Source organism: Calliphora vicina, chromosome 3 (genome assembly GCF_958450345.1).
Source record: "Calliphora vicina chromosome 3, idCalVici1.1, whole genome shotgun sequence".
Lineage (NCBI taxonomy): Eukaryota > Metazoa > Arthropoda > Insecta > Diptera > Calliphoridae > Calliphora > Calliphora vicina.
Genome location: NC_088782.1, coordinates 27,049,282 through 27,074,333, shown reverse-complemented (window position 1 = coordinate 27,074,333; position 25,052 = coordinate 27,049,282). Strand labels below are relative to the sequence as shown.

Here is a 25,052-nt window from a genome sequence, read left to right as displayed (position 1 = left end):
CCCAACTATATTTTTTCTATGCGTGTAGATAGCGGAGTCGGTTAGGCCATGTCCGTCTGTCTGTCTGTTGAAATGAACTTTCTGAAGCCCCCACATAACTTACATGCACGATTTATACATCAATTATGAATATTATGGTTACCACAATCATGTAAATGGTTACTGTGACTATAATATAGTTAAAAAACTTGTAACAATATTGAAATGGTTACAGTAACCATGCCCAACTATATTTTTTCTATGCGTGTAGATAGCGGAGTCGGTTAGGCCATGTCCGTCCGTCTGTCTGTCTGTTGAAATCAACTTTCCGAAGCCCCCACATAACTTACATGCACGATTTATACATCAGTATCTCCGAAATTCTTCCGGATCGGTGTTTAAATCGAGAAAATCGGTCCACAAATGGCTCAGATATAAGGAAAAAACCAGGACAACATCGATTTTTTACCTATTTTTGATCTATATCTGGATTACTAAGTCATTAATATAGACAATATGGATATCTAATGATAGATATTTCAAAGACCTTTGCAACGACGTATATATAAGTAAGTTGGACCTGCAATGAGGGAAAATCGTAAAAAAAAATTTTAACCCGAAATATTTTTTTCAGAAGAATTCTTTTCCCTAAATATTAAAAAAAGAAAAAAAATTTAAAATGAAAAAAATTTTTAAAAAAACAATTCGAAAAATTTTTTTTCCAAAAAATTAAAAAAACAACTTTGGAAAAAAAATTTTGTTTATCTAAAAATATTTAAAAATTTTATTTTGAAGTATAATTTGGTGAAGGGTATATAATATTCGGCATAGCCGAATACAGCTCTCTTACTCGTTTTTTTTATCATGTATTGGGTGTATGATTTAAAAATGTTTTCAAATTGCTATGTTTTATTTTGAGACATTTGTACAATAGAAATTTATTTGTTATATCGTATTGGCCATTGTTAGCTATGAACATTTTCCATCTTTCTGGTAACATATGGATTCCGAGCCAAAAAAACTGATCATCTTTTGAGGCGTTCTACATCGAACTAAACAAATAATAGTCGGACGAGGCATGCTCTGGACTATAAAGCGGGTGAGGCAAAACTTCCCAACCACTTCATTCTAGATTAGTTTCATGTCTTGTCGCATATTCTGGGAGTTTTTTGGTAAATGCTCGCTTCAAACGAATAAATTGCGTTCGGTACTGGTTATATGATGGTTTGGTCCCACTAAATACAGAGCATTACCTTAGCACTATGGATATATGTATTTGGTGTCGAACTTCACAAACGATCTCTTACGCTTCAGGTAATCGTAATGGATCCATTTTTCATCGCAAGTCTTACAAGGTCTCTCGGCTTCAATTCGTATGGTTCTAAATTTCCTTGCTTTTGCATGAATCCTGCTGGTCGCAATCGCTTTGATATTGCTGAGTGAGTAGCTCCCAATGATTTTGCAAGCTCTTGTTGAGTTTGACAACAATCTTCATGGAGTAATGCCTCAAATTCTTGGTCTTTAAACTTTTTTGGCTGGCCTGGGCAATATTTGTCTTCAAAATCACCACTTCTGAACTGCACAAACCATCTCTCGAACTTTGAAACCGTGCTTCAGTGGCACTTTTTTTTCAAATTAAAGAAGTAAAGCAAAACTTCCCGCATATAACGCAATCAATATTTTAACAGACAGTATAACTTTAGGTTAATAAATAACCAGACATCGTGAAATTGGTGGTTGTTCTGTATTTTTCTTTATTATTATCCAACAAATTATTATAAATTCTTCTTATTTTAGTAAATTATTCGAAAAATATTGAAATTTAAACAATTAATCTTTCACTCGAATAATAAATAATATGGTAAACTTTTATTCGAACAAAATTAAACACGAATAATTGAGGCCATCAGCGCAAAAGTGGTGTAGCCCACAATTTTGCTGTTCTGGTGTTACATACAGTCCTTACATTACCAGCTATCAATACAAATGTAATAATATAACAAAGTAATGTAGCAAAAGTGGTGTAAGTTGAATATACCAATAAGTCAATAGTTTGGGGTTACACCACTTTTGCGCTGATAGCCTCAATTTAAAACCCTAGTACTTTGTGATTCTGTAAAACCTTATTATAAATTTAACTTAAACTATATTAAAAAAACTAGACACTTTTAAAGATATTCAAACCATCTTGTGATTACTTAGCATTCTCTTGCAATTTTAGTTTTAGAATAGTTTTGTGTCATTTCAATATCTAACAATTTAATTAATTACTATTGTAATCTTGTCTTTTCCATTGCAGATATGGTACCATTGTATCAGCCAAAGCTATTTTTGATAAAACAACAAAAAAATGTAAAGGTGAGTTTACTGAAAATTCTTCTTATCGCCACCCCCTTATACTTTTCTTAACAAAAATATTTTTCTTTCCAAAAAAAAAAATAATAAAAAAAACAACCAAATTAAATTCAAGATTTTTTACTTTTTTTTTTTTTTTTGCTTTATTCAACCACAAAATGATAATATTAATAATAATTTTGTTCTAATAATGAAATTTGTTATCTTTTTTATGTTCCATTCCATTTTTGTCATATTCTTGTTCTTCTTGTGTTGTTGTTGTCTACTTCTTTCCACATTTTCAATACGATATATTTGATTCTTTTCTTCTTTTTTTTTTGTAGGTTATGGTTTTGTAGATTTTGAATCACCAGCATACGCTGATAATGCCGTCAAATCGTTGCAGGCAAAAGGCATTAAAGCACAAATGGCAAAAGTGGGTGTTTGGGTGCTACTTAGGCCGGCCATTGTACGTTTTTCTTTGTTCGAAATTTTTATTTCTTTCTTTATATTTTCTTATGTTCTTTTATGATTTTCCTTTTTACGTTTCTTTAAGTTTTGTGTTTTTTATGTATGATTTTTTTTTTTATTATTTTCATTTATAAATTTTTTGGTTGTTTGTTGCATGCAAGTATAATTAGTATGAAAAAAAGAGTGAGAGGCAAAGAAATTGTTGAAGAAAAAATATTGAAAAAAAAATGACACTTTTTTAAGGAGTTTGCAACGTTTAAAGAAATGTTGAGGAAAGGAAGCAAGAAAATCTGAAAGAATTCTTTAGAAATTTTATTTTTTAATTAACAAAAATATAAAAATTCAAAAAAAAAACGTAATAAAAACCAACATACATAGACATTTTTACAGCATTTTTGTGCAATTTAAACTACCCTACATATGTATATATCTAAATAATAAAAAAAAAAGTTTTAAAAACAACAAGAGTCCAGGACCCAAAGGTATATCCATCCAACCATTATGTATATATAAAGCAATGAATCTGTGAAATCTCTTATATAAATTTCTTCATTTCTTTTTATTTTTTTTTGTCATCTTTAACACATATAAAAAGGACATTTAGCTACGTATTTATGAGAGCTTTGTGTTCTCAAATTAAATTGGTAGAGATTATTTTTTCAGTGCTTTATTTTTTTTATAAATATTTCTTTTTCTTCTTAGTATTTAGTTAAACAAATAGCATTTTTAAATTCATCTTTAGTTGTAATTTGCAGAGAAAAAAAGGATTAGACTTTTTTTTTATAGTTGAACACAATTATTATAAAGTGTTTTTATTTGTGTAAAAACCAAAAACCTCTTAGTGAATGGTGGAATTTTTTTTATTAAATATTTGTTTTTTTTTTTAATTTTTCATTGGAATTCCACAGAATATATGGTTTAATTCCTGTTTTTATGTTTCAAATAGGGCCTAAATCACTTGTTTGAGTTTACATATAGGGACATTTTATTCCAGGAATTTGTATGGCTTTTAAAACGTGTAAAGAATTAATTTTGTTATTTTTTTGTTTTAAAGCAGTAGGTAACAGATTATTATAAAAGACCACATTTAAAATATGTACAAATGTTGATTTTCAAATGTCGAAAAACTTAAATTTATCACAAGTACATACAATGCAGCAGCATATGCGCATTTCCACAGAATAGTCCACCGGAACCGAAAATAGAAATGTTAATACAAAAATTATGTTTTTAAACATTATATTAGACAAATTTCCAAATTTTTATAATATTAGCCATATGAGCATATAATCTTACTTGTTGTCTTGAAAAAATTTGACTGAAAACTGAAAATATATTTCTTCTTATCTTATGAAAGCATTCTATCAACAAAAAATTAATGTAAACAAAATGGCCAAACAAAAAGAGGCTAAACAGATCTTGATTAACGGTAAAATTGTAATTTTATTTTACTTATTTTCGAATGTCGCGTTCTAGTACCTAAATCATTGTTATCAGTAATCAAAGTATTGGCCATTGCTAGCAATGGCATTTTCCCACCTTTCTGGCAACATATGGATTCCGTGCTAATTTTTTCAGGCCAAGTACGAATCAAGCCAATATCGGATACTCTATTCCAAAGTAAAGCGTATCCCAGAGAGAGCTTTCTGTTTCGATCGAAACGAATCGTAGTCGGACGGGTCAAGGTCTGGACTATAAATTGGGTGAGGCAAAAACTTGACTTTCTAAATAGTTTTTAACAGGTATTGCAACATGTGTCTAAGTGTTGTCATGATGGAATATTACAGTTTCATGTCTGGCCGCATATTCTGCGCGTTTCAAACGAATAAATTGCTTTTGATACAGGTTCACTGTAATGGTCTGGCTAGATTTCAGTAGCTCCTGATAGACCCTTTTGGTCTCACCAAATACAGAGCATTACCTAAGCGCCATGTATATTTGGCTTTCGTGTCGACTCGGCTGGTTGGCTGGGCTTCACAAACGATCTCTCACGCTTCGTAATGATTTGGTAAAAAAAAAGATTTTCTTTTATAGCGTTCAAGCATAATTTTGGACATACAAAATCGTCATTCAAGGTTTTTCGGCTTCAATTCGTATGGTACCCAATTTCCCTGCTTTTGGATGAATCGCGCTGCTTGCAAAAGTTTTGAAATTGTTGATTGAGTATCTCTCAATGATTTTGCAAGCTCTTGTTGGGTTTGACAACAAACTTCATGGAGTTATGCCTCCAATTCTTGGTCTTCTTTTGTGGCTGGCCTGGCGATTTTTGTCTTACGTATCAAAATCACCATAAAGTTGCGCGATAGAATGAAATATTATGCTAAAGAAATATAGCAGATTAAGCATGCAAGCAGACACTTGAATAAATATAAAGCTTTTGCTGAAATACTTGAACTATTCTTTCTTACAAACTTGATGAGAAAATATGTCGCGTGCTAAATCATACTAAAATGTTGTACGAAACGAATTAAAACTTTAGTTAAAAAAAATTATGGCCCTAATTTTATAAATCACGTCACCAAAGTGATATTTATGTGCAAAGCAAAAACAACATTTCACACATTTTAAAAATTTGTTTTTGTTTTTCAAATTATGAAAGGCAAATCAACGCTTGAATTTTTGTGCGTTTGTTTTGTTCAGAATTTGTACATAAAACAAAAACAAATTTTTGAAATGTGTTAAATGTTTTTTTTTGCTTTGCACATAAATATCACTTTGGTGACGTGATTTACAAAATTAGGGCCTATGTTTTAATACGCAGATTTTTGCATTTTTCTAGAAGTAGTCGAAAATGAGTTCTATACTTTGTCACGTTTTTGAAGCCACGCTAACAAATTGGAAAAACCGAAATGGCCTACCATTTGCACTAAACGTTACCTTGTTGATCTTTCCAAACCTTGGTGTTGTACTTAGAAGCGAGATATGGGGCGAAACCATAGCCCCGTGTTTCCACGAAACCCTATTCTGGAAAGAGTTTATTTATTTAAACTCGACGCTGACCAGAGTCTTCTGCGGGAGTCAGTAGCCCCAGAACTTATCCTGAATGGCTGTGGGTGATGTTCCTGGCTGAGGTTTAGAACCCAATGCGGGTAGCAGATCGTTGCTTGAATTACTGATGTTTGTGCCAGTGGCAAACTTCGTATAACCCATTGTATCTTAATAGTTGCTGACACAACAGAAACATTAATTAATAGCAAACGGCTCAGAGCTTGAAGAATGCATTGGAGTGGTGTTCGTGACATAATTGTTGTTGTATGAATTGTGTATAGCTCGTAAAAGCACACACTTTGACCTATATCGCCTGGGAGTTTTTGAAGTTAGAAATCATGTATTGGACAGTTTTTGCTGATTGACTAGCTATGGATGTCCAGGATTAGATAGCCCAAGCTCCTATCCAAGATGCTTGTGCATTTATCCATGCAGTCATTTTTGTATGTTCCTTGCAAGACACACAATGGCGGTGATATACGCTTTTTCTCTATCCGGTGTTAAGACAAGGTGATGTATTGACGATATAGCGGGTACTTACATACGTAAATCTTAGATACATCCGCACTAAACGTAGTGCTGCTAAAGTACCTTAAAAAATTGAAATAAGAACATTTTTGTTTAAGATTTCTTTCTAAAAATGTCGCGTTTTTGATGGTGGAAATGTCTACATTTTTAAAAACTACATAAGATAAGACAAATTAAAGTATAGTATGATGACCATTTTGAAAATAATAGACACAGGTTTTTGGATAAATTTTTATTTTTCAACATAGTAGTCTCCTTGAGCTCTGTGCACTATGTCCAACGTTTTACCAATTCTTTATCGCTTTCGAAAAATAAGATATCATCAAAATATGTATTTTTTTGTGAGATGATTTCATCGCTGCAGTCAAATTTCTTTCCACCGAGCCATTTCTTGAGGTTTGGAAACAAAAAATAGCTACTCGAGGCTAAATCCGGAGATTAGGCAGAAGAGCAATTCATGGATTTTTGCCGTGCAAACTGCAATTGCTTTCTCATACCCATATGAGATGCATATGGCTTCCACAATCTCTCGCACTTTCAATCTCTGATCGGGCAACACCATATCGTGAATTTGTTGAATAGTTTCGGGTGTAGAGACTTCAATTGGGCTTGCAGAACGTTCTGCATCTTCCATGCTTGTAAGGCCACAACGAAATTCAATAAACCACTTTTTTACCATTGAAATTGATGGTGCAGAGTTCCCAAGTATTTATTAAGCTTAGCCTTGGTTTGAGTGATGGTTGTTCTCCGCACAAAATAATGCTAAACGCAGTAGTCTGCTATCAATGGCCGCCAAACTCAAATTAAATGACGCAGCTTGTTGACAGGAGTCAATTGACAGATGCCTGCTGACAGGAGCAGTATTGCCGTTTTCAGTTTAGAGGCAGGACATTCAAAAACTCACGGAAAACACGAAAACAATCAGCCCAATTAAAAATAAAAAAAATCAACGGGTGTTTGTTCCCCTGGAATTTTTTCCCATTGAATTTGAATAGGAAAAAGGGAAAAAGGGAAAAAACTCCCGGGGGAATTTTATTCATAATTGGGCTGAATATGACCTGTGTAACATGTTTCGAATTTGGATGCGTGTAACTTTTTATAGGGACCAGATAATTGTATTGAATTTTTTTTTTCAATTTTATTTAAAATATCTCTTGAACTAAAATTGTTTGCCATTCGAATAAGATCTGAATTTTTGGCGATTATTGTAAAATCAGCTACTTTGATGGCCATTCCAACTACGATCCCATATAAATACAGTAAACTTTCATTAAGATATCTGCAATCGTTCACGAGCTACCGAATTTTTTCCAAAATAAAAAGTTTCAAAACTCCAGTGTACAGGCAAAATCAAATGATTTTTAAATAATTGAAAATATTTCCATAAAATTAAATACAAAATGTTTTTAATTGCTTCTAACCGCCAGTAACACGAAGTCTGGTTATGTTTTAACTAATAGTTTTACTGACAGTTTTCATATAAAAATAATTTTAATCGACAGTATAACTATTAGTTATGTTATAACCAGACTTCGTGTTAATGGGAGTTAAGGTGTTTATAGACGGCGATACTGAGTATTAATATTTGTCAAAAACTAAAGTATAATAATAAAATTTCATCGTCTAAACAAAATTTGTATTAGATTTTCTAAAAATACTAATGATTTTTTTGATTTACGATCGGTATTTGAAATTTGTTTAAAACAATTCAAAAACTTTTTATTTTCATATGTATCGGGTATGTATTTATAAATGCAAATAATGCAAACAAAAATGTCAAGAAAATATAAAGTAAAAATAAAGTTTGCAGAAGAATATCAATCAACAAAGAAATAAAATATTTGTAATACTATCGTGTAAACCATAGAGAATTATACATAGAGACGAGACACTCCGATTTGTCAAACAAAAATACAACAAATAATATTTCTGATACAACAACAAAATACATTGACTAGCATGTGTTTTGTTGTTGCAAGATATAGGTTTTAGACAACAGGCTTAGGTTTTTGACAATTCCGTCTCGTCTCTATGTTACCCTATGGTGTAAACAATAAATGTTTTTTCGAAACGATTTCTTGACATACAGAATGATTTCAATAATATTTTAAATTTGAAAAGTGTTAATACCCAGTATTGCCGTCTTTAAATACCTTTAGAGAAACTACTAAATAGAAATCTTTAATTCCACCATTTTTTTAGTTGTTATTTATTTGTAAATATATCTTTAGTTAATTTTAAAAAGGAGTATTCTCTAACTCCTAATATAATATAATTAATAACATACTTTAAATACTTACATTTTATTCTTAAATTGTTTCTAAATTTAAAGTTTTTTTTGTTTACGTTTTATTTAAAAAAATCTAAAATTAAAAAATGTTTAACAAAAATATAGTCTTACCAAAATGAATTCGAAAGATTTTGTAGCCTTAATTAGTTTTTCTAAAATGAGTTAAATTTTAAATCAAGTTTTGTTTTTTTAATTATTTTTGTAGGAATTTTTTTGAAAAATAAAGTTTGTGTTTTAATAAAATATGTATAATATTTTGAATTTAAAATATAATTTTCTTGTAAAACATATTAGGAAGATTTAAGAAATAGTAGAGAGTTTCTTTTAAAAAAAAAATATAGAGTTAAGAATTAGTTAAACTTCCAATAAAGGCGGTATTTGAAGCAAATGGGGCTAAAAAGTGATTGAGGCTTAATATTTGTACAAAATACTTCTTGTGATAAAGAACCTTAACTAAAAATTGCTATTCTATATTTAATTTGTTTTATAACTAATTAAGTGTTTTTTTTAGTTATTTCCAAAACTTGATCGTGCTTATTTCATTCCTAAATATAAAAAGATATAAATATCAAAAATCTGTTGAAATATGTCGGAAGTTTTAAAAATTCAAAAGCACAGAGTTACGGCTTCCGAAAACTCCACAAGAAAATGTCTGCGGTTCAAATCGCTTCGTTTTGGTGGACAAATAATGTCACATCCACGAGAGATAACCTTATCCTCACATTGTCATGCCTATCATTCAATTCGATATTAAAAAATTGATAATCATTGATCTATAGCGCTCGCCGATCACCAACAACAATTTCAAAGAACGCAGCAAAAATGCGCCAGCCTAAGATTCGCTCCTAAAAGTATGTAACGTTTTTTGCTTGTAAATATTTATGCAAAAATGCTTCTCGACGCTAAAGATGGCGATGATGACGTTTGAAATTTGACATGTTGATTTGAACAACAGATTTGACACACAAAGATCTTATGAAATACCCTCTCGCTTTGATATGAGAGAAAATGAGATTTTCAAATATAAAGTTAATATCAAGTATAATAAGCACAATGCTCTATTTTAGTCTTGCCAAAAAAATCTCTGCATTTATTGGAAGTTTATTTAGAGTACATATTTGATTTGATTATAAAACTAGACCCAGATACATATTTAAAGTATTTAGTGTAGATATGGACCGGCCTTAGAGAACAAAACAATTTATTTATGAGTAAAGTAGTCTTATTTAAATTGTAGTTCATTATGTAGTTAATATTCTATGATAAATTGAAAAACAAATTAATAATAAAAATTTTCTAAAATTTCCAACCAATCAAAAACAAAAGCAACAAGAACAAGATCCAACAAATTTGTATATAACAAATTTGCCACCATATTTCAAAGAGACTGATTTAGAGAAAATGCTATCCAAGTATGGTCATGTGGTATCAACAAAAATCTTATGTGATGCACAAATGAATTCGCGAGGTAATTGAAAATTAAAAAAAAAAACCTAAATTGTTAAACTTGATATATATGATTTAATGGAATAATTGGAATTAGGTGTGGGCTTTGCACGCATGGAGAGCCGTGAGAAATGTGAGCAGATTATACAGGTGTTGAATGGTACTACAATACCGGGTGCTAATGATCCGTTGGTGGTGAAATTCGCCGATAGTTGTTCGTCAGCTAAAAAGAATTTATTGAAGGCACGAGATCCCAATAATCGCTCACGTCTGGATATATCGGCCGGAACCACAGGTATGGAAAGTATACCTGTGACCCCTGATCCAGGGGCTCAGCAAAATGGTAGTACAGCTGGCTATACTCGTTTTGGTACACCCCAAATAGGTAGTTATCCATTGGCTAGTTCTCCCTGGATACCCGGCTATATGATGGCAGCCGCGGCTACACAGCCCGCTACGGCCTTCGAAAATCAGGTTGGAAACTTTGAATATTGCTTATGAGAGCTTAATATAAATATATATGTATCTCTCTCTCTCGCTCTCCCTCTCTCTCTGTAGTATTTACAATTGGCCTCATCGCCACAACATTTGAGTGTTTCTCCTTATAAGCCGGATTTGGTAAATGCCTTGCAGGCTCCGGGCATGTATTTGAATGGTTCAGAGGCTGTTATGCAGTATGGTGCTATGATGGGTCCACCCATGGGTCCTTTACAGGTGAATTATCTTTGAATTTATACCTCAAACTTGCAACAACATATTTTTGACTATAAAAAAAGAATTATTTGTATTTTAATTAATCAACAATTTTCAGTATATAAGCCCTACATATCCCTATTATGCTCCAGCACCTCCTATGATTCCTACCATGTCTTTAACAGATTCTACAGATCAAACATTGAGTACTGCAGCTTCGCCTAATGGTGCTGCCTACACGCAATTCTTACATCCCTTAGCACCCAAGTAGATAAATTTACTATATTAAGGTGAGTTTTAAAAATTATTTTTCTTTCTTAAATTCCATTGATTTTATTCCTTCAAATAAATAATTTTAACATTTCTTTTTAAACATTAATTTATTTCCCCTTTTTATTTAAAACAAAAACAACTCTAGTTCTGTCTAATACATTAAACCAGCGGAAGTGTAGTAAGAAACCAAAACATTTTTCCAATTTTTGTGTTTAAAACTTAAACTTTAAGATTAAAAAATAAAAAAAAAAACCAAGAAAAATAACGCTTTTTGTGGGAAAATATTAAAACAAAAACGAAAAAAAAAAATCAGCAATTAAGGCATTTTTTACATGAATTCCATTAAGCATAAACAAGTTGGCAACCTTGTTGGCACGGGTGATGTTGAGCGTACATTTTTTAACCCAACAAACATTTTTGTTTTCAACTGAAGACAATCGAGTCGGGGAAAGAATATAAAATGAAAAAAAAACCAGTATAAAAAATGAAAATTTAAAAATTTAAGTAAAATTTAAAAAAGAAAAGAAAAATAATTTTGTTTTGTTTTTAATGTTTTTTTTTTTTTTTGTTTGTTTTGGTAGTGTAATATTAATAATAATTATAATATTATAAACAACGTATGTATTTTCTTTTAATTTTTGAGTAATTTTAAGCTGCACTTTCCATAGTTTCTCTTCTCTTTTTTTTATCGCCTCTATATACTTGATAACGTTAATAAGGAGCCCATTCTAAATCGTGCTCTCGTAATTTATATTAGAAGTCATCATGTTTTTTGATTTGTTTAGTTTAAGTAGTTCAGTAATAAATTAATGTTTTTTCTTAAACCTTTTTTCTTAAGCTATTTAAACTATTTTTGTAAAATTTTCCAAAAAAAAAAAAACAATTTAAATTATAAACAGAAATCGAAAAAAATTAAATCCAGTAGTTCTTAAATAAGAAAAAAAATGTAGTAGTAAAAAAAAAAAAAATAAAAGTAAAAATGGAAATAAAAACCATAAATGGAAACAGAAGAAAACCATGTTTTTAAATTTAAGTCAAGAAAAAAAAACAAGTAACAACATAAAACAAATTAATTGTGGATGTATTATTTATTTTGAATAAAAACGAAAAACTTTGAAAATATTTTTAAGAAAAAAAAAATGCAAATGTTTTCTTATTTATTTGTGGCTGAAAAATGCGGCAGGTGAGTTAATGAAAGGTAAGTTAAACAAATTTTATAATTACATATAATCAAAATTTTACATATACAATTTCACAATACTTTGTACTTGTTAACATAGTCAAAAATTATCCTTTTCAATTCTTGTAGTTTAAATTTCACTACAATTACAAATTATATTCAAACATAATTTACTGAGCACATAGACGGAGATCACAAGCCCGTTATAGGGAAACAGACCAGAGTATCTGCCGAGAATCGAACCCGCAACCCCCAGACTGATAGACTAGCACACTACCAACTTGACTACCGGGCAATCATCTCTCCCTGCAGACCATTTATTGAATCATTATTACAAAACAAACAGGTTACTAATTTCTCGGATTTTTAAATCCCGGGAATTTCGAACGCTAATAAACATTCGAAAATTATTTCAATTACGAGTGCGAAAATTTGCCCCAGGTCTGTCATAGAAATTTAACGAAAGTGAAAATAATCGTATGTTCTAACACGTAATGCATTAAACACATTCAAGACAACAGGCTACACGACTACACGAACACAAATTCTGCTGGTTACAGTTGTAGTCGTGTGGCAGCTACTGAATTATTTTAAAGACGACAGCTACAAAGTAAACAGCTGATTTATAATTCAGTGGTGCCACTTTAATAAAAAATAACCGTACAAAATTCCAAAGTAATTAAGATTGAAACAATTATTTTGAGTAAAAATATATATACATATGTACCTGTTATTAATTTATTTCAATATGGTTTTCAGAAACTTAATTTTTTTTAAATTTATTTTAAAAAAATTTTTTAAATTTTTTTTTTTGAAAAAAAATTTATGACAAAAAAAATTTTTTGATGAAAAAAAAATTCGGGTTAAAAAATATTTTTCCCGATTTTATCCCATTGTAGGTCCAACTTATATAGCCTTATCTACATCGTTGCAATGGACTTTGAAATATCTATCATTAGATATCCATATTGTCTATATTAATAACTTAGTAATCCAGATATAGATCAAAAATAGGTTAAAAATCGAGGCTGTCCCGGTTTTTTGCTCATATCTCCGTTATTTATGGACCGATTTTGCTGATTTTAAATAGCAAACTTCTCAAAGCATGTCTGACAGAATTATTGAAGATTTGGATCCCGAAGATATCTGGGGTCTTCAGAAAATTGATTTCAACAGACAGACAGACGGACATGGCTTAATCGACTCCGCTATCTATAAGGATCCAGAATATATATACTTTATAGGGTCGGAAATGAAAAATGTAGAAATTACAAACGGAATGACAAACTTATATATACCCTTCTCACGAAGGTGAAGGGTATAAAAATATATTTTTTTAAGCACTAATTTGATTTACATTTTTTTATTATATTAGCAACACTATTTCTGTTTTGTAGTTGACAAAAATAGAAATTAGCCTAATTCGGCTACAGCGGCAAAAGCAATCGTGTGGTCGTGTAGCTGTGCTGTCGTCAAAATAATCGTCTTCATATAAATGTGTGTATTCTAATTTTGACAGATTCTCCGATTTTGTTAAATTGTAAGTCCAACTAACTATGGTCTTATATACGTCGTTGCAAAGGTCTTTGAAATATCTATCATTAGATATCCATATTGTCTATATTAATGACTCAGTAATCCAGATATAGGTCAAAAATCGAGGTTGTCCTGGTTTTTTCCTCATATCTCAGCCATTTGTGGACCGATTTTACTGATTTTAAATAGGAAACTTCTCGAAAGCATGTCTGACTGAATTATTAAAGATTTGGATCCCGAAGATATCTGGGGTCTTCAGAAAATTGATTTCAACAAACAGACGGACATGGCTTAATCGACACCGCTATCTATAAGGATCCAGAATATTATAAAGTATATATATTATCAGAAAGTTATATTGTGGAAATTACAAACGGAATGACTAACTTATATATACCCTTCTAACGAAGGTAAAGGGTATAATAAAACCGAAAATGTCACCCGCTTGGGTATTGGTAAAGCGAAGGTTAATCATCACAAAAGACATAATATCGGGTCTGTCTCAGAAATTTTACGAAAGTGAAAATAATCAAAACTTTTTGGTTTTGCTTCTTCAGATTTCGTAAAAACTTTCAGCTACATAAACTTCACATGCCTTCAGGCGCAACTTACATATTTTTTAAACACAAAACATATGAAAGAAATATTTAGTTGTCACTCCTAAAAGTATGCATGAAATATTTTAAAAATGGTCTTATTTACACATTTTAGAATTTTTACTTCGACTTTTTCATTTGAAAGATCAATTTTTCGTTTGCTATAGAACTTAAATACGTTTTTGTTTTCTCTTTCGTATGAATTTGATGCCTGTATAACTTCGCTTTAATTCTATCCTGTATTTTTTATAAAATTCGACAATTTTCCGGGAATTACGAACAAAATATACACAGACATTTGTCCAAATTATAGATTTTTTGCATTATTCATAGAAATTGGTGCTACAATTTCTCTGGAGAACTTGTTGCTTGTAAATCCACACGCTGAAATCGAGAAAAGACACCAAATCTAGATCACACAATAAGTTTGTAAAAATTGCATACAGTATTAATTGTGACACCCTAAAGTATGCTTTAAAATTTATCATATTTACTCCACACACTGAATCAGACAATCGACACCAAATTTAGATGCAAAACACTTTTTATAAAAATTCTAAAATCGACATAAAATTTACATCCGCAAACTGTTTTTAACAATTCCATATAAATTTTACTGCTACAGTAAACTTGGTCATCATGTCACCCTAAGTATTCTATATTATTGTAGATGTATTACACACATTTATTACAAAATTTAAGTGAATTCCAAATTTTTGGTTTTTAATATTTCTCCGAAAATAAAGAACCAATTTGGCTGAAAACATGTATTTATGTAACTACACACGCTAAATCCGAAAATCGACGAAAACGTTTGTATAAAAATTCCAAACAAATTTGAACGCCAAAGTCGAATATGTTAAATTAGCTCCCTAAGGAATGCTTTACCAAATCTATATTATTGTTATGCTTATATAAATATGTATACATTACGAATGTGTAATAGGGTGGCACTTATTTTTCACTTTTCCGATTTTTAATGTCCCAAACTAAACATTTGAGAAAAATCTGATAACGCTTTGGGTCGAAGTAGCAATATTTTCCAAAAAAAAATAATCCAATTAAAAATAAATTTTTTATTTCATTTAAAATATAAACATATTTTGAAATCGATAACTCATTAAAAATTTCATGCCTATCTCAAATAAGACATTTTAAATATTCAAACTTTTGTTTAAACGAAATATAATACAAATTTATTCACCAAATGAGGATTAAACATTTTAAAGGTAGGTAGCCAATTTTTTTAGCACAAATTTCTTTGACGTGTTTACTCTTACAAGTGTTTTGTAAGATCAAACAGCATCAAATAAAAAAAACTAAATTTTTTGTTTTGAATCATACTAAGTAAAATAAGTTTTTGAAATAAATAAAAGAATTAAAATGTATTTTATTTAGTGGTTATGTCTTTTTCATCAAATATTTGTCATGTGTGACCCTACCTTAAGGGTTGTAAATATTATGGATAGGCGTGTTTGGACCGATATGAAATTAACGAATTTCTTAAAAAAAAACATTTGTAGGCCTGTTTTCTAAGATTTAATTTCAGATTGGTTCTTTGGAGTACTAATTTACGACATTGTAATTTTAAATTTCTAGGACATTCGGTCCATATCTGCAGTCAAAATTACCTCTGCCCTAAAACTATTAAAAAAATAATATATTTTTTATTTGGACTTCATTAACCCATTAAAACCAGATTTCAAAAATACTCAAATTTAAGGCCTTCTTTAGAAGAGCCATTAGAAGGAATGTTGTTGAAGGTATGATTAAGAAGAGTGAGTGACTACACAAATGCTCCTATTAAATTACTAGAAAAATTAAGCCTAATGGAAGAACTGTTCAAGCAAACTGTTTAAGAGGTCTTCTATTAAAATCGTCTTAATAAATTCAGAGCATAGAAAGGTGTTAAAGAATAGTGTATTTTGTAAATATATACATATAAAAAAATTACTTCACGCGCTTTTCTCTCAAAATTTGACAAAGCGATTTCTGTTTATTCTATTTTGGCTGAATACGACCTCGATTTTTAAAATTGTTAGACGATTTATGCCCTCTAAATTGATTCCTAGTTGTGAAATTTATATGTGAGCAATAGTCAAATGTGATATCGCAAATAACTTCGATATTTTATCGATTTATCTTTGAAATTGTGGCCTGTAACATGATTTTTGTGTTCCCAGAATGACAGACGGACAACCTGATGGAGGGACGGATATGACTAAATCGATTCAGAAAGGGATTCTAATACCGAAATTCAAATTGTGGAATTATACTAGAATGTGCAATATGGGCACAGTGCGCTAATTAATCTATTTTATTATATTTCATTGCATATATTAAGGGAATTTTTTATAATAAATACTTGAAAATCCTAGCCTTATAATTTATTAATAATAACACTGCACAGTGGTTTAGAAAAGCTTTTTTTGGAAATAATTCGGTATATCTGGAACTATTAGAGATATTGTTATGAAATTTCAAATGGTTGGAGCTGAGGTATTTTCGAGTTGATTTGCAGTTGTTTATTTTCCTAGCACCAATGGGGGCCAGTGCGTTGCCCCTCAAAGTTTGTTACCTTGGTGGCTATTTTTTAAGTTTTTTCCCAAAAAGGCCCTTACATTTTTTCTTTAGTAGAAAACATTTTTCTTCGGCACTTTATAAAATTTTTATATGATCCTGAAGAGAATTTAATTCAAAAGCGAGTAAAGTAAATTTTGGCTCACTTAAGTGGACACAACATCCCCCAGACCTATTCAAACTTGGCCAATTTTTAAAAAAAAAATTAGATTTGAGTAAAAAATTATAAAATGACAAAGCACCGATCCTCCAAAAAGCTTCATATTTGTATAACCCTATATGCTTCTTAAATATCTACAAAGTTTTTTTACTATCACACGGTAAATTACGTCACAGTAGGCACTTTTGTTAATAAAACTAAGTTTTTGAACACATTTTCACCGGTTTAGGAATTTCGGTTTAAAATGACAAAAATTATAATGTCGTTGATTTAAGGACATTTAAGTCTATATTAATTATAAATTTTGTTATAATATCTTTAATTTTAATTTGTACGATTTTTCATATATTACATGCCCAAGTAATCTCATATGAAGAAGGTTATCTTGATATTTGTTTTAATTTATCAAAATTAAAAAAAACTGTCTTTCAAACTACTAAACCTATAATATCATTGAAAGTCTCAATTGGTTTAAAAAAAGTCTCATGTATGTTAGTAATGTCGATGTTAAATTTCAAAATGTTCTAATTTATTTTTTAAAATTTTATAAAAATTAAAAAAAAAGTACTAAATTAAGAAATGTAGAATAAGTTATGGAAAATGTTTAAGGATATTAAAGAATATGTTTTTTGAATGAAATTTTGCACATCATTTGAAATTAAAACATATATTTTGAGAAAATCAAATCATTTGATATCCATAACGTCGTAGTGGGGTGAGTAAAAATAACATAATAACAAAATATAAAAGTGTATAGGGTAGATGTACTAGTAGTCGGCAGTATAAAACCTTTACTTCTTTTTAATCAACCGGCTTTGAGTGTGTGATTTTGCCATTGGACTGATGACTAGTTATTACAATTCAATAATTTGTATTGTTTTAAATAAATTAAGTTTAGTTTCAATATTCTTCATTTAAATTAAGAAATTTACAGATTTTATCAAAAAGAGGACATTTGCCTATAGTCGTCACTGATTTTCTTCTACTACTGAAATTGCACATAAAACCTTGATTTTGTTTAGGACAAAGACAGTTGAGAGTGTCTATAAAGCTAAATTGATATTTTTTAATACATACATAATTGCCGTTATTCTTATTTATTTGAGTTTTAATAAAAAAAATTCGAATACATTACCTAAAAAGTAAATTTCTACGGGTAAAAATTACCAAATATGTTTACTTCATAAGTAACTAGTATGGTATTCAATCGATTAACCGTTAATTGGTTAACCGATTAATTTTGGTCGGTTAACTGTTCGAATAATTTAAAATTGACGATTTTCAAATAACAAATGAACCGATTAATTTGTGTCGATTAACCGAAATTTCTTTTTTTTTTTTGCACTTTATATAGGAATATTGTTTTAAACATACAAATTTTATTGTTCACGAGTTAAACATTCTCTTCAAGCAATAGTTTTTTTAAATATAGTACAAAAACTGAAACTAAGGAATTTTTTAGAACGTTCTATGATGAACTTTGTCGTAATGAGTCGAAGGACGAAATGGTAATAAACGAAACTGAAGACATTACTGACACGAGTCTTTTATCAGAACTTAACGAAATTATTAAAGTATTAAGAATCTAAAAAGAATCAAAAAAGGACTCCAATGGAATGATGAAGGATTTTATTTGCTTAGAAAAAATTGGATATTCTTTATCATTAAATTTTGCCAACATCTACAATCAGTGAGTTTTTTAAGTCAAGTTTGATTAAAACTAAAAAAAAATCGTTTAAAAGGAAAGCATTTAAATTACATGTATTATTTTTTTGAAAGATTATTTCAGAAGATCTCCCTAAAATCCTAAAAAATCTCACATGTATATGTATATTATGTATTGCATTCGACAAACGATATTCGTTGGCTATCGAATGTAAAATTCGTATTATAAGTTGGCATCGCTGTCGAAAATTTCGTTGTGCATCGAATTTTTCAACGAACACAATTTTGATTTCGACACTGCAAATAAAATTAAAAAAATTGTTGAAAATAAAGTATTTGTAATTTAATTTTGGTGGACCAAATACCACTAACTGAAATATTTTCGTTAATTTTATGAAGGTCTAAGGTTGTAAGCAACGAATGTGCGCCATAATACCATATGACAATTTCGACTACAGTCGAAAATCGAATTTAGTTCATAATGGGCACCTACATATGTATTTGTTGAATTGTTATGTTTATTTTTTATGTTTTTGTTCTTTTTATTAACTAAATGCGTATATACATAAGTACACATAAATCGTGTTTTTCTTTTCAATTACAAAATAAAATAGAAATTATTCGGTTAATCGAATAATTTAAAATTAACCGATTAAATCTAAACCCCGATTAATTATTTGCTCGATTAACCGACTAAACCAGAAACCCGATTAATTGAATACTCTAGTAACTAGGCACTGATAGATATCTATTTGTTGAAATTACGGGGATTAGTTCATCTACGTATCAATTATCTCAATAGAAGCAGAATACAAAAATTAAACAGTTTTCTCTCTTCTGAAAAGTTGCAAATAGCTCATTTGATAAGTAAGTATGTAAAAAATTAATAAATTCAAAATGATTTGGTGTTAAAAAACATAAAAACCTGTTTACGAAAAGCCCCATATGTCATCTCTTCAATATTACATAAATTAACAGAGACACTTTACAGAACATACACACTAAATTTCAAAGTAACTTTTAGTTGACAGAAGTATTAAATCATTAATAACAGCACTGTTAAGCCCCACCGCATTCACACACACTCACTAGCACTCTCGCTGTTAAAGTTTACTAACATTTAACTCTCACTTAGTGAAGCTCTAATATAAAGTTAAGCGCATGTGTTGTTGCTAGATTTTTTTGTTTTGTTTATTTCTGTTGCTGTTGTTGTTGTGTTTGTTTATGCATTTTGCAAATTCTCTAGTTCTCATGTGAAAATGTTAAAAAACCGAATAGCATAGAAATGAAATAAAAAACAAATTAAATTGATGCGCTTTTTTGTTCGCTGTCGGTCGGTTTTTGTCTGTTCATTTCGCTGCAGATAGAGAAGTAATAGAGAAATAAAGAATCAACAACATTTTTATTACTATTTTGTGTGCAGTACGTCAGGGAATTGTGTGTGTTTTGTTAAGTGGAATTTCTGTAAAGTAATTATTGCAAAATATAAATAAATAACAACCAGATAATTTAATAATAATTGTAATACAATTTGAAATAAAAATTCATACCTATTAAGCCAAAAGAAAGTGAAACAAAGTGTAAAAAGAATTCGCAAATAGAAAGAAAAGAAAGTGAAGCAACAACAAAATAATAGACAGACAAACAGGTGCAGGCAGTAAAGCAAAAACAAGAATACAACAAATCCCACCACAATTTGCAATAATAACAAAAACAACAAAAACCCATTAATAAGAAAAAACAGTGCACCAGAAGAAGAACAAGACTGCATGTTTAGTTTTGTTGAAAATAACAAAAACAACAATAAAAGGGGAGTATTGTTTGGTGGCTGCAATTATTATCTGATGTGTGAATGAATTTGTTGTCTGTCTTCTTTATTATTTGTATTTATTTTTCTTGTGCGATGCTAATTAAGTATAATTATGCAAGTGGAAACCAATTGAAGGCAAAATAAATAAACAAATAAATAAAATCAAGTGAAATAATTTAATAAAAACTAACCCAAAATAAAAACTCACCACCAACAATAATTGTAATAATGGCAAGAAATATCTAACGTCAAAAGACAACAGACAAAAATACATAAAACAAGTATAGTGAGTGCATAAAGTAAATAACACAAAATCGCCAAAAGTCGTTGAACTAAAAGAAAATTTTACACACGTAACAACAACAACGACAAATTCTCATAACGGGACTTTGAGTAAAAATAAATTTAAAAATATTTTATAGTAGGTATTTACTATTAAGTACATACTACCTACCTAGTAATTAATAAGAAAACGTAACAAAGTGCAATATTTTAAACAAATAGAAAAACAAAAATCAAAACAAATTGCAATAAAAAGTGTCTGGTTTTTTAGTGAAATTTTTGTGATTATTTGCTACATTTGTGGACCCCAGACATTTACATTTGTCAAAATTTAATTCATCTAGTGAGAGACTATTTTTCTCTGCAGCTACTAACTCTCTATTTTTGTAACATTTACTCTTAGTGCTACCTTGCTACTGGTCTAGTAAGTAGAGTTGCCATTTTATTTATACATATATTACACAAAGTTTGGATGCTTACATGTTGTGGGCTTACAGAAATTTAAGTAGTTTTGAAATATGTAATTAAGGAATGTAGGTACAGTCAATATTCTAATTTGGAAAAAAATTAATTATAGGTACGGTAATCTAAAATATTTTTTATTGTTTAAAAAAATCTAATGATTTAGTAATCTTTAAAACATTACTAAACAAATATGGAACAAATCTAGATCATTTGTATCAGTTTGTATAGGTATATATATTTTTTTTAATTTTATTTATTTTCAACAATTTCTACTTAAGAAAATAGTTTACATTAAAAAATTTAAATATAAAATAAATTAAAATCATGATAAAATTTAAATTCACGGTGCTACGATGAAAAAAAACTTGGAAAACGACCATGCGTGGGTTATAGGTCTTGCTGAGTACATTACAATGTGTGTCTAAAAAATTCAGAAACACCCTCAAATTCAGAAGTTATTCTAAAAAAAACCATTTTCAGTGATGTTCGTCAACTTATTGACCTTTAACTCAGTCAGTTTTTGTCCAACAATAAATTGTTTAAGGTGATTGGAAAGAAAACTGATTACGCTTTAAAATGCCGTACATTTTTTGATACATTTGTAAGTTATAAGTATTATTTTAGTTAAGAATATCTAAAAGAAAAACCAAATTTATCAACTTTTTGATTTTAGTGGCTTTTCATTGCTTATTTTGATATAAAAGCTTATAAAAATTTATACCAATATATTAAGGAAATTTAGTTCTTAATAAAACATGGTTTTAGTTATTCAAATCGGATGAAAGTGTAAAAGTTATTCAACTTTTCATTAACACCTTTTAATTTTAAAACTATACAAAAATAATTGTAAAATTTTAAATTTTCAAGTTAAATTTTTTCGAACCTTTTTCGAAAAAGTTTAATAACTTTTGAAAATATAAACCGATTTTAACAAGTAATGTCTCATTTTTGTCTATATTAAATTGTCTTTAAAAATCTTTGCAAAGAAAAATAGGTTTTTATAGAAAAAAATTAAAATAACTATTGTTGAATTTGAAAAATTACGAAAAAAAATAATGCGAAACTTTTTATAAAAACGTACACAATTTTTTGGAATATACATTTTATCCATACATTTTATGAAAGCTTAGTTCTTCACCTATCATCGTAGATCGGTATATCTCAGCCATTTATGAGCGATTTTAAATAACAACCGAACCAGGATTACAAGTAAGTAATTTGGGGCTTTCGAGAAGTTCATTTCAATAGACCGCCGGGAACAATTTATATTTTCATTGAAAATGTATTTCTTTGTTATTGAATGATATATTAATTTCATATCTGAGGAAAGTCACCTGGTAACTCCGATTAATTCATCTCGAAAATTTCGTGTCATATGGATGGCCAACTAACTTGAAGTTTGAAGTCCTTTCTTGGGATATTTTGGCGAAAATTTCTTTTTTATAGGATGTTATAGAAACGATTTTTCTCTTTGGAAATTATTCGATATTTTGGTATTTAATACATATGTTATATTGTACATACCAATTTTTTTTAATATTTTTACGTTTTTACCTTTTAAAAACGGTACACAGTGGTATAGAAAAAAGGGAAATAATCCGGTTTGAATGAAATTTTAAGATTTGAATTTGAACTTCATGTGCCCACCAGGGCACAGGGCACCTCAAAGGAATTTATACTTTTTGAAATGATTACTTTACATCAAAAATTTTCGATACCGATGGCGGACCATGTCCATCCAAAAAACGCCTATTTATACCCTTCACCTTCGTGAGAAGGGTATATATAAGTTTGTCATTCCGTTTGTAATTTCTACATTTTTCATTTCCGACCCTATAAAGTATATATATTCTGGATCCTTATAGATAGCGGAGTCGATTAAGCCATGTCCGTCTGTCTGTTGAAATCAATTTTCTGAAGACCACAGATGTCTTCGGCATCCAAATCTTCAATAATTCTGTCAGACATGCTTTCGAGAAGTTTACTATTTAAAATTGTTCCATAAATAACGGAGATATGAGCAAAAAACCGGGACAACCTCGATTTTTGACCTATTTTTGATCTATATCTGGATTACTAAGTCATTAATATAGACAATATGGATATCTAATGATAGATATTTCAAAGTCCATTGCAACGTTGTAGCTAAGGCTATAGTAAGTTGGACCTACAGTGGGTCAAAATCCGGAAAAATATTTTTTAACCCGAATTTTTTTTTCATCAAAAAATTTTTTTTGTCATACATTTTTTTTCCAAAAAAAAAAAATTTTTAAAAAATTTGAAAAAAACTTTTTTTTTAAAAAAAATAAAAAATTTAAAAAAAAAAATTTTGAAAAACAATTAAAAAAAAATTTAATTTTGTTTACCTAAAAATATTTAAAAAAAATTATTTTAAAGTATAATTTGGTGAAGGGTATATAAGATTCGGCACAGCCGAATATAGCTCTCTTACTTGTTTTTATGTAAAATTAAAATTTAGGGCAAAAATTCTCAAATCACATTGTCGATATCAAAATAAAGTAACCCATTTAGATGGTAAATTTATGCAAAACAGAATCCATTAGCTATATTATAAACTAGAAGGATTAAACATTATAGTAAAAACATCCTTTAACGTCGTCTTAACTTCCTTAGATTTTCAAACCATAAAAGTTAATTTCGTGGTTTGTATCGGGGCAAAACTTGATATGAACTCAAAATTTTAAATGATGTAAAAATAAGTTTTAAAATGCGAATGTGTAAAAATAACCAAATTACTTGCATTCGCATATGCAATAAATAAATTATTTAAAATTTATACCAACAATTGTTTCTAAGTTTTATTAATATATTCTCCAAATACCTTGTGTAATATATAATTTTGTAACATTGGCAACACTGCTTGTAATACATAATATTGATATTGTTGGCATTTTGCAGCCATTGCCCTTAGATTACAGCCAACATATCCAATCAAATTGCATAGAGATGCCAAATTTCTTACCAGAAAAGTAAATAAAAGAAAAGTAATAATTTATACAAAATATATTACATATACAACAAAAACAACAACATAAAGACATATTTTTCTACACAACAACAACTTATAATGAAATATTTATTAAACAAACTAAAAAACCTTTAATAAATTTATTGAATCTGTGTGTTTTTATTTATTAAATTTCCACAACAGACTGCATTTGTGTGCCTATAAATTTTACAACAACAAAACGTTTTGCAAAAGAGTGAAATTTCCATTCTAAATACCAACAACAACTACTTTATGCTAAAGCAAAAATAGCAAACACAACAAAGTATCTTCCAAATTCAAAAACAACTTATTAATAAAAAAGCATCCCAATTATCTTATCTCCCTATTTATAAAACAAAAACAATTAAAAAACAAAAAAAAAACAAGCTAAAGAAAAACAAACATTAACTAATTTGTTTATATTCATGTTTACTCTTATCTAAACGTAACAAAAATTAAAAATAAAAAACAAAATAAAGACAACCAAGAAACCAAAACAAACACTACAAAATAAACAACAACAAGACAACAAAGACAATTTACAGAAATTCAAAACAAAAACAACGCCCGTTATTTTGGTCGTCTGTCGTCTCATCTTTACAGCAAAACAACAACAGAATCAATAAAATAAACAAAGTGTTCTCTTAAATCGTTTCGTTGGCGCTCGTTTAAATTCTCTTAACGCGAAGAAAGTAAAAAAAAAACAACAACAATTGCCGGTTAACTTTTGACATTTGCTTTTATACGCGTTCGCGTGTGTTCGTTT

The 25,052-nt window shown here is 29.3% G+C and overlaps 1 protein-coding gene across 3 annotated transcripts in view; it reads left to right on the top strand.

The window, feature by feature from the left end:
• The window catches only part of LOC135953254 (protein alan shepard-like), a 119,440-nt gene extending 107,387 nt beyond the window's left edge, over nt 1-12,053 (top strand). Inside the window, exons 3-10 of one of the 3 annotated variants that reach the window (XM_065503048.1) lie at nt 2,279-2,337; nt 2,658-2,782; nt 9,917-10,058; nt 10,134-10,331; nt 10,422-10,510; nt 10,595-10,750; nt 10,848-11,019; nt 11,148-12,053. In XM_065503048.1, coding sequence (XP_065359120.1) covers nt 2,279-2,337; nt 2,658-2,782; nt 9,917-10,058; nt 10,134-10,331; nt 10,422-10,510; nt 10,595-10,750; nt 10,848-11,000 — 922 coding nt within the window. In that variant the 3' untranslated portion in view covers nt 11,001-11,019; nt 11,148-12,053. Of the gene's footprint in view, nt 1-2,278; nt 2,338-2,657; nt 2,783-9,916; nt 10,059-10,133; nt 10,511-10,594; nt 10,751-10,812; nt 11,020-11,147 lie in introns of those variants that run through there. The other 2 variants (XM_065503047.1, XM_065503049.1) reach the window with 2 other exon arrangements.
• The last annotated feature ends 12,999 nt before the right edge of the window (nt 12,054-25,052 follow it).